This window comes from Sapajus apella, unplaced genomic scaffold (assembly GCF_009761245.1).
Source record: "Sapajus apella isolate SASKATOON/1434 unplaced genomic scaffold, GSC_monkey_1.0 scaffold46, whole genome shotgun sequence".
NCBI classification, from domain to species: Eukaryota; Metazoa; Chordata; class Mammalia; order Primates; family Cebidae; genus Sapajus; species Sapajus apella.
The window spans coordinates 6,853,830-6,869,592 of record NW_022436986.1 but is presented as its reverse complement, the minus strand read 5'-3'; the positions used below and the strand labels follow the sequence as shown (position 1 = coordinate 6,869,592).

At 37.5% G+C, this 15,763-nt stretch overlaps 1 protein-coding gene across 2 annotated transcripts in view; it reads right to left on the bottom strand.

Moving 5' to 3' along the window:
- The window catches only part of TMEFF1 (transmembrane protein with EGF like and two follistatin like domains 1), a 104,140-nt gene that overhangs the window by 58,587 nt on the left and 29,790 nt on the right, over positions 1–15,763 (bottom strand). Inside the window, exons 1-3 of one of the 2 annotated variants that reach the window (XM_032240201.1) lie at positions 12,458–12,567; positions 12,032–12,111; positions 2,752–2,881 (exon numbers count right to left, since the gene is read on the bottom strand). In XM_032240201.1, the coding sequence (XP_032096092.1) occupies positions 2,752–2,881; positions 12,032–12,111; positions 12,458–12,476 (229 nt within the window). In that variant the 5' untranslated portion in view covers positions 12,477–12,567. Of the gene's footprint in view, positions 1–2,751; positions 2,882–12,031; positions 12,112–12,457; positions 12,568–15,763 lie in introns of those variants that run through there. The other variant, XM_032240200.1, reaches the window with a different exon arrangement.

Below are 15,763 nucleotides of genomic sequence, written 5' to 3'. Positions count from 1 at the left end.
GCAGTGGCTCACGCCTGTAATCCCAGCACTTTGGGAGGCTGAGGCGGGTGGATCACGAGGTCAAGAGATTGAGACCATCCTGGTCAACATGGTGAAACCCCGTCTCTACTAAAAATACAAAAAATTAGCTGGGCATGGTGGCGCGTGCTTGTAATCCCAGCTACTCAGGAGGCTGAGGCAGGAGAATTGCCTGAACCCAGGAGGCGGAGGTTGCGGTGAGCCAAGATTGCGCCATTGCACTCCAGGCTGAGTAACAAGAGCGAAACTCTGTCTCAAAAAAAAAAAAAAAAAAATATGCCCCTCATAAGTGAAGCACAGTTAATCTGAGATTAGAAAGAAACTCCATATTCCTCTTTAATTTCTAGATCATTCTGTGAAACAAGGTACTTTAAAAAGTATATGAGAACCACACCAAATCATAGTCTACCAGCCTAAAAACATAATAATTTCTCCAAGCACATGACTATTTTAGTGTGTATAGAAAGAATGTGGCCTTACTCCAAGAGAGGTCTGGGCTTTGCTCTCTGCTTCCCGAAGGTAACCTATGTAATACCTGATCAGAGCATATTTGTTAAGGGAGGGTGCTGACCACAGTGGAACTTAGTGTTGGAGGTTGGGCCACATCTAGCAGTCTTGGAATGGGGGTGGTTACACTAGAAAGACCAGTCATGTAGAGTAGAGTGGGGGCTATGGGTCACACATTATTAGGGGACCCATAGTCTTCAATTAACCACACAACCAACTAATCAATCATACTTATGTTAATGAGCCCCAATAAAAACTATGAACAGCAGGGTACGATGGCTCACACCTGTAATCCCAGCACTTGGGAAGCTGAGGCAGGCAGACTGCTTGAGCTCACAAGTTCAAGACCAGCTTGAGCAAATGGCATAACCCTGTCCCTGCAAAAAATATAAAAAAAAATGAGCCTGGTGTGTTGGCATGTGTCTGCAGTCCCAGCTACTCCGGAGACTGAGGTGAGAGGATCCCTTGAGGCTGGGAGGTCAAGGCTGCAGTGAGCCATGACCGTGCCACTGCACTCTAGCCTGAGGGACAGAGTGAGACCCCCATCTCAAAAAAAAAAGAAAGATAAAACTATGAACACTGAGGCTCAGGCAAGCTTTCCTGGCTGTCAATACTCCATGAGCGCTGCCACACATTGTAACTGGGAGGAGTTAACACCGTCCATGACTCCACAGGGAGAGAAAACCAGCAACTCCATGTTTGGAACCTTCCCAGAATCTGTCCTAGGAATCTCTTTCTTTGGTTGACTTTAACATGTATTCTCTCCCTTCTTAACCATGTATATAAAAGCTGTCAGTATGCCAGGCACAGTGGCTCAAGCCTGTAATCACAGCACTTTGGGAGGCCGAGGTGGGTGGATCACGAGGTCAAGAGATCGAGACCATCCTAGTCAACATGGTGAAACCCCATCTCTACTAAAAATATAAAACATTAGCTGGGCATGGTGACACGTGCCTATAATCCCAGCTACTCAGGAAGCTGAGGCAGGAGAATTGCCTGAACCCAGGAGGCGGAGGTTGCGGTGGGCCGAGATCGCGCCATTGCACTCCAGCCTGGGTAACAAGAGTGAAACTCCGTCTCAAAAAAAAAAAAAAAAAAAAGCTGTCAGTGAGTCTGTGATCGCTTCTAGCAAATTATTGAGCTTAGCGTTAGCTGGGGAACCTCTTGATCTCAGCTGGTGTCAGAAGTGAGAACAGCCTTGGGGACTGTCCCTTTGACTTTGCAGTTGACCCTAAAATGGTCGCATTTAGTAAAAGGGAGAATTTCTGAGTACTGTAATATATAGGGAAAGAAAGGAAATGAAAATCCCATAAGAATTGCCTTCACCTTTACCACTAACCTCACTATGATAATTGAAGTTACCTCACCTGCATCTCTATCTCCAAACATTAATACAAACACAAGTAAGAAAATAACATTAATAGCTCCCAAAATCGACCACAACCAATTCTGGAAGGAGAAAAGATGAAGTAGATACAAACAGCATGGGATGAAGAGGTGGCAGAGAAAAAAGACTTGGAAAGCAACAATCTGTGATACTGCGAATGACCTTCTACAGAAATTGCTCATGTCTTTTTAAAAAATCATCGGCCAGGCGCGGTGGCTCACGCCTGTAATCCCAGCACTTTGGGAGGCCGAGGCGGGTGGATCACGAGGTCAAGAGATCGAGACCATCCTGGTCAACATGGTGAAACCCCGTCTCTACTAAAACTACAAAAAATCAGCTGGGCATGGTGGCGCGTGCCTGTAATCCCAGCTACTCAGGAGGCTGAGGCAGGAGAATTGCCTGAACCCAGGAGGTGGAGGTTGCGGTGAGCCGAGATCGTGCCATTGCACTCCAGCCTGGGTAACAAGAGCGAAACTCCGTCTCAAAAAAAAAAAAAAAAAAAAAAATCATCAAGACAGATCCCCTATCATTCCATACCTCAAAGCTCATTCTTATAATGTTTAAATCATAGAACAAAGCACACACATAGAAAGTAAGTCCCTACAAAAAGGGTGCTAAGCCTTAACAATGTAGTAAGAAGTAACATAAGTCCATATAAGACCCCCTGGGGTTAAAAAGCAACAACGTGAAATGACGGCAAAAAGATTTCCCCCACTCCTCTCGACAACCACCACCCATCCATGCAGCAGTTGTGGAAATATACCTCTGACTCAAAACTCCCTTTTAGAAATGGTTCCACCATATTTTCCAAAATTTATTCAGAAGAATATCATACATACCAGAGTAGCATGGTCCTCTTGCTACTACTGTTATCTCTTTCTGGTGCTTACAAGCAGCCCTTCTGAGAAAGCATTCATTTTGATAAGTGTCCCCATTTGATCCACAGACAGGAATGTAATTTGTATGGCACTGCAGAAGAAACAAAAATAAATTCTCAAAACTAGGCATGAATATTAATAGTTTATTTCACATTCATGAATGCAATACCATAGCATTATAACAAACTTCACTACTGAATAGTCTGGCTGTTTTTGTTTTTTGCTTTTTTTTTTTGGTTTAAAAAAGAATTATGCTACTTCTTCATACACTTTTTCATATTTACAAGGAAAATAACTACCACCTGTCCCTAAAAATAAGAATGAAAATCTTTACCTATTTCATTTGCTTGCTATGAAGAATCACTGAGATAATAAGAGGAAATTCTTGAAAATGTAAAGAGTGCTACTTATGTAATAGCATTTTATTATTATCAAAATTCATTTATTCATTCAAACCTAATCATAAAAATAGAAAAAATTCATTTATTCAAAACATCTAGTAGGCAAAGTCCCAAGGTAAATAGTATAGAAGACACAAAGAAATATAAGATGATCTCTGCTCTCAAAAACCTTACAATCTTATAAGAGAGACATACAAGTAGGTAAAAACCAATACTGCAAAACTAGATCATGTACCAAATCAGTGAGCATGTATTGCCTAATACCTATTATTGTAAGCGCAGTATTCAAGAAAAGCTTCCTCAGAGAAAGTGGAATGTGAACTGAGCCTTGAAGGATGAGTAGAAATAAGACAGATGAAGAAGAAAAAAGGTGACACAGGTTTGAGAAATGACACTGTACCTGCATGTTTAAAAAACTTTAAAACATCTGCATGTGAAAAGTATCATCAGTGACTAAAGTTTTAAATTCTGGGGAAAATACTATAGTAATATAATACGAGTTATCATTATTATTACTTAAAAAATAGATCATACAAATTAATAAAAACGGGACCAAAGACAGACATGAAGTGTTTACAGAACAATTACAAATGGCCAGTTAATGTATAAAAATTATTGATCTTCACTAGCAATCAGAGTTGTCCACTAAGATGCTATTTCTAACTTATAAAATTGTCTATTAAAAAATTCAATTAGGTGGACATCCCACTACACCAGTTTTGGTCATCTAAATTTCAATTTTGGGGGAACATAATTTAAGAATACTTTTCAAGAGTCCTTTAAAAAGGAATGTGGTTTTTGATCCAGAATTACACATCTAGAAATCTATGTAGACAAACATTTATTACAGCCATTTCCAACAGAAATTTATAATATCGATAAAGTAAAAATCTTAATATCTAACATGACAATGTTTAATTGAGGTATGTTGTATCTGTTCAAGAAATTAATATTACAGTTATTTGGAATTACCTTTTGAACTTAAACAATCCAACAAGCAAAAAGCAAATAATTCCATTAAAAAGAGGGCAAAGGACATGAATAGACACTTCTCAAAAGATGACATATAGACATGAAAAAATGCTCAAAATCACTAATCACCAGAAAAATGGAAATCAAAACTACGAAGAAATACCATCCCACAAGAGTCAAAATGGCTATAAAAAGTCAAAAAATAATAATAATAACAGATGCTGGCAGGCCTTCAAAGAAAAGGGAATGTGACACAGGTGGTAATGTAAATTGGCTCAACCACTGTGGAAAGCAGTTTGGAGATTTTTCAGAAGAACTTAAAACAGAACTACCATTCAACCCAGCAGTCTCATTACTGGGTATATACCCAAAGGAAAATCAATCACTCTACCAAAAAGACAAATGCACCCGTATGTTCTTCGTAGCACTATTCACAATAGCAAAGACATGGAATCAATCTAGGTGCCCATCAATGGTGAATTAGATAAAGAGCATGTGGTATACATACACCAAGGAATACTACACAACCATAACAAAGAATGAAACTGGCCAGGCACGGTGGCTCACGCCTGTAATCCCAGCACTTTGGGAGCCTGAACTTGACTCCATCTCAAAGGAAAAAAAAAAAAAAAATGAAATCATGTCCTTTGCAGTAACATGGATGCAGCTGGAGGCCATTATCCTAACTGAGGAACAGAAAACCAAATACCTCATGTTCTCATTAATGTTAGGTAAACATTGGATACACATGGACATAAAGATAGGAACAACAGACACTGGGCACTAATAGAGCGGGGAAAGAGGGAGAAGGGCAAGTGCTGAAAAACTACCTATTGGGTACTATGCTTACTACCTGGGTGACAGGATCATGCAATAAACCCAGGTAACAAACCTACACATGTACCCCCTGAAACTAAAATAAAAGTTGAGGTTTAAAAATAATTGTAAAAAAGAATTACCTTTAAAAAAATTGTATGACAAGAAAAGCTAACAAAGTTAGGCAAAAAGCACATATATAATTTCTGGGAATTCTGTGCTATTTTTAAATGTATTACGTATTCCACAAAGCCAATAGTAAATGTTTTAAATAATATGATAATATAAAATAAAATATAGCAAGAAAATATAGCCCATTTAGAAAAAAAAATGGATATGCATAAAATAAATCCTGGAATAAAATGTCAATAAATTGTTCACATTACCTGTCTTCATGGTTTCCTAGTTTCCTATTTAAGATTTTCTGTATTTCTCTATTTTTCTTCAATGAGTAAAACTTACTTTTATCATTTGTCTACTTTTAAAAAGTGATCAGATTTACTTTATGAAGTGTACATATGGCATGCTACCACAGGTCAAGCACTGGTTAAAAAAAAAAAAAACTTCTAATAAAATATTTTATAACCTAGTCGACTTTGCTATACATTCAGTATCAGCAGAATCTTACAACAACTTTTATTAAAATTATATTTTTATTTTAGGAAGGCTTCCAATTATATACATATTCCTCCAATTTTTCATGGATCACCTTCCTTTCTTCTCTTTCCCTAAAATTTGCACAATAACTAGAATGACGACTGCATGAGTAAATATGTTACTTTGTAATTACACAATAGATAATTAGCCAAGGAAACTACTATGAGCTCCAAGAATATCAAGTACTAAATCTATGAATTTTCCAATATCCGACTTTCATTCCCCAACAAATGCTTACTGACTTCCTAACGTCGTGCTCACAAAGGCGCCAATATCGCCCCCTAGCGGTGCCTGTCCCTTTGGAGGCATTTTTGGTTGTTGGATTGACAGAGGTACATTACTGTCATTTAGCAGATAGATTCCAAGGATGCCTGAAGTACATACAGCAAAGGAAAGGACAGTCCCATGCAATAAAGACAAGTACCACACAACTTTTGAATGTCTCTCTGGTATTCATGTAGGAATTTTGACAAGACTTTCCATAATACTACAAATAACTCTGATCTGTTATACCTTATTCTAATACTGGTTTTTATTCTAGCATCTACTACACTCCTACATTTTTGTTTTCATGTACTCCTGGTATGAAATTGCTTTTAATTTTTTAAATGCAAACATTCATCATAAGTAGACATAAACATCTGACGACTGTATTTTCTTCTAGGGTAATCATACCCAAGCATTTACATATTGAAATATTTATTTTATTATAAATTACTTTTATTTCTCCTTTATATTGCAATCATGCATTATATTTGTTTCTTTAATCATGTGTTTATGTTGGTTAATTTATCTATGAATTTCTTCTAAGGATAGTAAAGAAATTGAATATTAAAATGAAGCATTAATTCTGATAGGGCTGAGAATCTTAACATTTATTAAAGTTTTTATCTAGTAAGCATTAGTCTACAATTTTAAATGTCCTAACTTAAATATCACAACCGTGTAAAGTACATGGCTTAATGCTTAGAGCTAAGGCTATGAAGTCAAAAATGTTTGAACTCAAATCCTGGGCCCACCAACCGTGTGACAATAGGCTAGCACCATCACCGTGTTCAATGGTGTACAATGGTAATTATAATAGTACCTACCTAACAAAGCTGTTAGGAGGATTAAATAAGAGAATCTACCTTCAGCATTTCCATCTGACCATGGTACATTCTCAATAATCATTAGCTATTTTTGCTATTGCTATTATCATTTCTCAGTCGTTATTTGCCAATAGTCACTAATAAGTGGAAGAGCCACAATTCCTCACAAATGATGTATTTTAACTACCACACACTCAAGTTAGTCAGTGGGGTATTGCCATCTGTAACTTGGTGATACTGAGCAGAGGACTTAATATCTCCGAAATTTACCCTCACAAGCACATACCAAGGAGTGAGTGTGAGATGGGAGAAGTAGACCTGCTGTTGGTCACTCTCAGTTTCCATGGGTCTCTCCTGGAAGCCTCTAATTATTCTAATGGACAAATTATGGGATTTGGAAAATTTTAACAATTTGCAATTTCTGACTTATGCAGATGTTGGATTCTAACTCTAACCTAAGGTGTGCTTCCTCTATATTGCCACCTCGCTGAGAGGAAGAACTCTCCCCTACATCTTTTCTTTAGCCAGAAGAATGTGATGATGTTGCCAGCTATTTTAAGTAGTTTCGAAAGATGGAGCAGTGTACAACTCCGGAACTGCATCCATCCAAGCATTTATTGTGTACCCACTGGGTGTCAGGAACTTTGCTGAATACAGCAAGCAGAAAATAATAACAAGGTTGTGATGGTTAATTTTATGTGTCAACTTGACTGGCCCCTATGGTGCCCAGATTAAACATCATTTCTGGGTGTATCTGTGAAGGTATTTCTAGACAAGATTAATATTTGCATCAGTGGATCAAGTGGATCAAAGCAGACTGTCCTCCCCAGTGTGAATGGGCATTATTCAATCCACTGAGAAACTAAATAGAATTCTTCTCTCCTTCTGCTTGACCACTTGAGCTGAGACGCTGATCTTCTCCTGGTGCCCAGGTCTTCAGTCTCAGATAGGGACTTATACCACTGGCTTTCCTGGGCTAGTAACAAATCACAGACTGCAGGACCTCTCAGCCTCCATAATCAAATGAGCCAATTCCTTATTGCTCGCTCACTCTCACATTCGTGTGTGTGTGTGTGTGTGTGTGTGTGTGTGTCTATGTTTCTGTTTCTCTGGAGAACTGTGACTAATATAAAAGTCTAACAAGACTCAGGCATGGCACCTAGCAAGAGCAGACATTGATAAATACAGGAAGAAGGACACATAGAGAACTCCAGAACAAAGACAAAGAAAGAAAATAGGAAAAAAAGTCATAGACTCTACTTTATACAAAGTTTTCAGGGAAAGATGCAGTATTAATCATTTTTCTGTATACCAAATTAACAACAGTGGCTTTGTTTATATATGTGACAAGATAATAGCTCTTATTTAACAGACTGAAAAACAACAATTTTAATTTTTATTTAAAATCCTGTTATCTGTTAAAATGTATTTAAACAATATACAGAAAGCTTATATTTAGCACTAAAAGCATGCTGAATCACAAGCAAGTGTTTAAAATGGATTGAAAGATATTGCTAAAGCATCCAGCAGAGAAGGGTTTAATGGGCATGTCAGGTCATTATTTTTAAGCTGGCAATAACCTAAGTCTAACTTGAACAGATTTATAATCTTATAAAGAAGGGAGAATGGTCAAAGTAAGCTTCACTCTGTAGCAAGATCAAACTATACTGTAAACCCTGAGGCAGTTTGCTCCTACAAGGCAAGGAACCAGACTTTAAACATCTTTACATCCTCAGCATCTAGTCTCATACCCAGCACAAAGTAAGCACTAGATAAATGTCTAATTATTTCAACTCCTAACATATTTTCCTTCCCTGCTTTGCCACAAGGTAAATGCAAGGAATTCAGACAGATCATGGAAGGATTTTCTAGCTGTTCAAGTACATTTCCTAAAAGGTCAAAAAGGCTATATTTTTATAATCTTAGAGTTTCAGGGAAATACTTTTCTCAAAAAATGAAGAAAAGCAGGGCTGGGCGTAGTAGCTCACACCCGTTTCCCAGCACTTTGGAAAACCAAGGTGGGAAGATCGCCTGAGCCCAGGAGTTCAAGACCAGTGTGGGCACCCTAGCAAGGTCTCGGCTCTACAAAAAAAATTTTTTAAGGTCTCGGCTCTACAAAATTTTTTTTTAATTAGCCAGGCGCGGTGATGCACACTCGTTGTCCCAGCTACTCAAGAGGCTGAGGTGGGAATATCATTTGATCCCAGGAGGTCACGGCTACAGTGAGCTATGATTGTGTCCCTGCACTCCAGCCTAGGTGACAGAGACTCCATCCCAAACAAAAAGACAGAAAAATATGATGTGAAAATCTAAAATGTCTTTGTGTCTAAAACATAAACAAAATAAAAATGAAACTAAGATGTACAATTATTTCTGTCAATTAAGAATATATAGTGTTAAAAAGAAAAACAAAAAAATGAAATTAGAGTAACTTCTTTAAAATACAAAATACAGAGTTTAAAATACAGAGTTTTTTGGAATCTATTCTTCGTGAAAAGGAACAATCTCTGAGATAAATACTATTAAATGATTTAATACTTAAAAGGGGAATTAAAACACACATGTTTATATACACACAAAATATTTCTAGAAGGAATGTAAGAAGTAACTGATGCTGCCTCTGAGAAGAGCAACTGATAGTCTGGGGTGGAAGGCTTTTTTGTTACATACCTTCTTATATTGTTCAAGTTGTTTAATATGGTCATACACTACTCTTTCTAAAAATAAATCAAAGTGGACAGGCGCAGTGGCTCATGCCTGTAATCCCAGCACTCTGGGAGGCCAAGGGGGGCAAATCACAAGGTCAAGAGATCGGGATCATCCTGGCCAACATGGTGAAACTTCGTCTCTACTAAAAATACAAAAATTAGCTGGGTATGGTGGCGCACACCTGTAGTCCCAGCTACTTGGGAGGCTGAGGCAGGTGAATCACTTGAACCTGGGAGGCGGAGATTGCAGTGAGCTAAGATCGCACCACTGCACTCCAGCCTGATAACAGATAAAGACTCTGTCTCAATCAATCAATCAATCAATCAAAGCAGCAGGTTATCTTGAGAGTTTACGAATTAATGAATATCAAATGCTCAGCATAGTAAGCAATATATATATATACATATATTCCAATATTGTATTATACAGAGTATATACATATGCATACACATGTATGTCTTTACAAATCAACATGAGGAAAGAAGAAAATACTTCAAAAACTAGACAAAGAATATGAAATATTAATTCACAAAAAAATGGTCAACAAATACACAGAACACTTTCAATTTCTCTAGTAATCAAATGCAAATAAAAATTGTTTTTGCCTTTCAGATTTATAAAATTTGAAAGGACACTACCAAAAGGTTGAGGGGAAATGGGCCATCTGATATGAGGCTACTGGTGAGAATGTTAATCTGCACATGAGCATCCATTGGCCCAACATTTCCACCTAAAAGAATTTAATCTAAGGAAATACAGCAGCTGAAGAGGGGAACAGCCCAGGTCTTCCCCACACAGGGTAGCTAAATCTCCATCAATAAATTCCACCATCTTTCTTTTAACGAACCAGAGAACAGAGTTGAGGACAACCACAGCCACTAAAAAGTGAGAGGGAAATCTCGAGGGGAGTCCCAGGTTCCGCATATAAACACAGAGCACATTTCTGGCTGACCCCTGAACCACACATGAGGTGAACTCCAAGTAGCCCCACTGAAGCTAAAAGAAATGAATTGATACTCATGTTGCTGCCCAACACAACTAAAACAGAATCTGCAGTTTGAGTTCAGCCAAAAATAACAATAATCTTCAAAGGAACGTAACAGAACTCACACACTCTAAAACATATGATTCACAATGTATAAGGTAAATCCAAAGCCACTCTAATGTGAAGAAAAAATATGATCCATTCTCACATAAGAAAACAATCAACAAAGGCAATACCTGAGATGTCCTAGAAATGGACCTAAGCAGACATATTTTAAAGCAGCAATAACACCTACACACAAGGAAAATATGCTTATAGTCAATGAAAAGAGGAAAGCCCAGCAGGTAAATAGAAACTGCAGATTCAAAACATAAAAAATCTGCAATTAAAAATTCACTAGATGGGAAGAATGGAGACGACAGAAGAAAGGTTTAGTGAACCTGAAAACAGATCAATAAAAATTAATGTAAAGAACAGAAAGAAAACACTGGGGAAAAAATGAACAGAGCGTCAGAGACCTTGAGATGGTATCAAAAGGGCTAACACATGTCATGGAAGATTACAAGAAATAATGAGCAGAAAAAAATATTTTAAGAAATAATGACAAAATATTTCTCAAACTGAACGACTAACAAATTTATAGATTTCAGAATCTCTGCCAACACCAAGCATGATAAATTCAAGGAAAACCATACCATAGTACTTAATAGTCAAACACAGTAAACAGAAAACTTTGAAAGTAGCCAGAGAAAAGTGACACATTAGGTTCAGGGGGAAAACAGTTTGAATTATCACCAACTTCTCATTTCATTCTGGCTAAAGTCACCTTCCATGTTATGCAGAACTCTACGGAAAGGCACTCCTGGCAAAGAAGTGATGTCTCCAGTCAACAGGCAGCAGGAATCAGAAGCCAGCCAAAAGCACCTAAGAAAGCTTGGCAGAAGATGGCTGATGTGAAAACGCCCAAGAGAAACCCTCCTCTGATTCTGTGTAATTGAATGTAAAGTCCCTTTCGACCATGAAGAAACTGGTTGGACAACAGTATACCTACCTACCCTTCCTCCTTTACCTAAATGTTCCACTTTTTTCAATTACAGTTTTCAAAGACGTTTCATATGCAAGCTCTCTTTCCAATTTTGATTATCATTACAGTATTCTAAGAAAGAGTAGGAAACATGCCTTCTCTTTTCTGACAGAATAACTGATGCAGAGAAAATTACCTGAGCTCATACAGAAATTTGCCTGAGGTCACAGGGTACTAGAAATACTAACTCTCCTATGCTGTCATTCCTGATTTCTGTACCCTTTCTTCCCCTCAAAATCCAAATGGTGGGTACGTTTAGAATAAAATTGTAAGTGGAAAAAAAATTCTAGTTCCTTGTTTGTCTCATATTAAATCTGCCATCAGAGACTATCTTGTAAGAAACATTCTGAAGTCTGATTAAAATTTAATCACAGAAAATAAAAGGAAAGAATTAAATGTAACATATTTCCCTTGTTTTACTTTTTTAGACAACAGAATCACAACTAAAAGAGCATCTGAAAAGCAAAAATATTTACACTCTTAGTTTGAGGTTCCACTTGCTATTTCAGCTCTAACCTTGACTTACCCGAGTCTCCAAGTCAGTCAAGTTCTGTGGCCAGAAGAGATGAGACAGCAACAAATAAGAATGGAAGGGAAAGAGACAGACTAGAAGGAGAAGAAAAGGAAAAAGATGCCAACATTTAAAATAAGAGACTCTGGTTCAACCTGTACCTTCTTTCCTTTCAGTGACAATTACACCTTACATTTAAATAGAAATTTGATATTTTTTCAAAGAATTTTCATATCCACTATTGTCAATTTGTCCCCTCAATTCCATGCAAGAGCATGGAAGATACAACTAACAGGGCATCATCTGACAAAAAAGAACTGAGGGGCTGTGAACCCAATTTCTTTACGGGATTCAAGGTGTTTTAGGGTTTTTAAATTGAAGAATTTAGAATTATAAAATATGAAGATATAAAGCTTTTCAAAATAGGTTGGGTTTCCTCACCTGAAATTGGCATGCACATTTCAAACCATCTCCATCTTCTTTACAGATTCCTCCATATTTACATGATGACTCATCACAAACTCTTATGTCAGACTCCCTCACATTTAATTCTGCAAAAGAAAAAAATTGTTTGACATATATAATTGGCTTTCTATATACAAATGTGTGTATACATATATGTGTATATATATGTGTATATATGTATATATGTGTATATACATACATATATATGAAAAAGTCCTTAAAATGTATTGAGCTCCCCCATTCAGAAGTATAATAAGATATAAATATACAAAAAGAAATTCCGTAAGACAAATTGCTCAGTATTCCCCAAACAGAATCCTGCAAAATAATGAACCTAAAAGTAACTCAAAATAAAACTCAAAATTTCAGGACATAACATAACTTCCAATGGTAAATCTGTAGAATTTTTTTATTTTGCCTTCTAAGACCTTAAGATAACAATCTTACTATTTCTTATTTAAGATTTTCGATTATTTTTCTAGTAAGTTACTTTTAAGGCTAATGAGAATTAAGAGTATTATTAATTAAATGAGATAAAAAGTTATCTTAATTCTTTTGTTTGCAGAATAAATTCTGGGTGATCATTATTCATTCTAGACAAACTATTTTAACTACAAAAGAACAATGAATTTGAATTTCATACAATAAGTATATATGGAGTATTTATGTACACAGAATTAAAGAGATTCAAAATCTTACTGGACTTTAAACTTTTAATGGATTGATTTAAGTTGACTCTACCAAAGCAAGCAGAGCCAATCGACAAAACCAGAATTTTGTAATCATTTTGTTCCTGCTCTGACATTAAGCATCAAATTAAGCTTCAAAGTTATCGCTTGAAGTAAAGCCACCAATGATGTGAAATTGGTTGAAAATCACTACAATGCAATTTTCATGTCCTTTGTATGGGGAATGAGAACTTACAAAAACAAATGCACTTAGGCAAATAATAAAGAAACAAATTACTGCTTATTTAAAAAAAAAAAAAAGAAAAAACCCATCCCAGTGTATCGATCGAACACATAAGTCTGGGAGCAGAGAGAGTCCTAGATTAACTCCTGATTCTGCCACTCAAAAGATGAGACTCTCTGGGAGAAGGGCAAGGACACCTGTATCTCTAGATTATGATGAGGTTTTGGCAAAGAGATCTAAGGGAGCACTTCTCCAGTTATCCCGTTCCTGGTTGTTTTCTATTTAGATTTCAAAGCAGGACTCAGTAAACTAAGTCAAGGGAATTCTATGTCCAGTGACAACTGTCCTAGTGACATTTCATTACCTCTATCTACCCCATTTGTTCTCACTGCTGTGCAGTGGTATCTTGGGTATCCTACTCCCAACTGACCATCTGAGGAACTGGCAGTACTTGAGTACCTGAATCCCTAAGGAGTTGATAGTCAACAGTACTGACTTGAGAAGTCACCGTCAGCTAAGTACTGCATGAGGGCAAGATCACGTCTACATGGGTTACAAAAATAATATCTCCCTGAAATAATCTCAGCTGCGTTACAAAAAATTATTTTCCTTAACTGATCTCAGGTGCACAGAATTGGATTAAAGTTCAAACATTCACCCAAAAAAAAAAAAAAAAAAAAAAAAAAAAAGGACATGAGGGGAAACTTAAAGCAAGAGAAAGCTAATACAAGCATTTTGTTATTCTAACTGTTTCACAAACTATTCCAGGTAGAGAAGGCCATCTTTTCATTCCTCCTCATCCTGAATGTGGAAGTTCTATGTCCTTGGTTCTCCTCATCTTTGCGGTCTCTCCCCTTTCCCCTTGACCATTTGCTTTAGCTCTTGAGGCTCAATCCTAGGTATATGGTTTTCCCCCAGTGACCCACACTTCTGCTAGGAGCTTGGACAAGGTCTGGTTCCAATTACTGTCAAATACACATCTTCAGACCAAAGGAAGATTAAAAAACATTAATAAAGAGCTGTCCTGGAAAAGAGGGTAAGAACACACAATATCTGCTCAACTAAGAGCTTAACCAAGTTTAGGGGCCAGAGAAATAAGAACTGCACAATTTGACTAATAAAATGAAGTGTATTTGTCTTTTCTCCTTTCTTTGTAGGCTTAAAGTTCACAACAGCTTCTATTACAATCAGACATAAAAACAACAATAAGTAAAGTTTTTATTTTGTCTATGAGACAAGATGATGGTCTGAGTTATGACTTGCTACCTTAAGACTCTTAATTGTAATGTTTTACCTGTTGTACTTTACAGGTACAGTGGATTGCAAGCTAGAACCTAAACCATCCCTGCCTCCAAGATTCACGTTTCGTAATCCTGATGAATGTTTGTATGAAGGACTACAGAATACTTTAGGGGAATAATCATCCCGCTAAAGGGAGGCAGAAAAGCTTGGTCCCATTGGCCAGGCGCGGTGGCTCACACCTGTAATCCCAGTACTTTGGGAGGCCAAGATAGACAGATCACCTGAGGTCAGGAATTTGAGACCAGCTTGGCCAACATGGTGAAACCCTGCCTCTACTAAATATACAAAAATTAGCTGGGCATAATGGCGCACACCTGCAGTCCCAGCTACTTGAGAGGCTGAGGTAGGACAATCGCTTGAACCCAGGAGGTGGAGGCTGTAGTGGGCAGAGATCGTGCCACTGCACTCCAGCCTGAGTGAAAGAAAGAGACTCTGTCTCAAAAAAAAAAAAAAAAAAAAGGCAAAAAAAGCTTGAGAAGTGATCCCGAGGACAGTCCCTTCCCCAGACTTGGTCTGCTCCTTCAGCCCAGCCCCAAGAACTCAAAACAGAGACAGAGGGGCTACAACAAAGAAACTAAAGAATGGTTTTCACTAAAAACTGAAGTGACAAGTTCTGCTTTGATGCTCATAAGACAAGACATAATATATGGAGAGAAAGGGGCTGGGACACATCAACAACCCCTGAAAATCCGCAATGCACCTAGCAGACGCACAAGACCAAGGAGATGGTAGTGTCAGGCAAAGAGGTAGACCTCCGTTATCTGACAGGAGGTACCAATGTGCAACTACAGAGGCAGCAAACACCACAGGAAGAAAAAGACAGGTGTCATGTAGCAGTGGCCAGAATGCATTAGTGAGCACACATCAAACACAATTTGGTGACTTCCGGAATAAATCTTGGAGGGAGGCATTTATGAGGGAGCCAGATGCCCTATATTAATAGGTAAGGGTAAAAGTCATGAAATTCTGATTACTCTGGTTATTAGTCATATTTTATTTTATGCCTATCTTGCTATCAAATGCATAGTAGTATAAATGTAATTAGTTTATCATCAGAAAGCAATTACT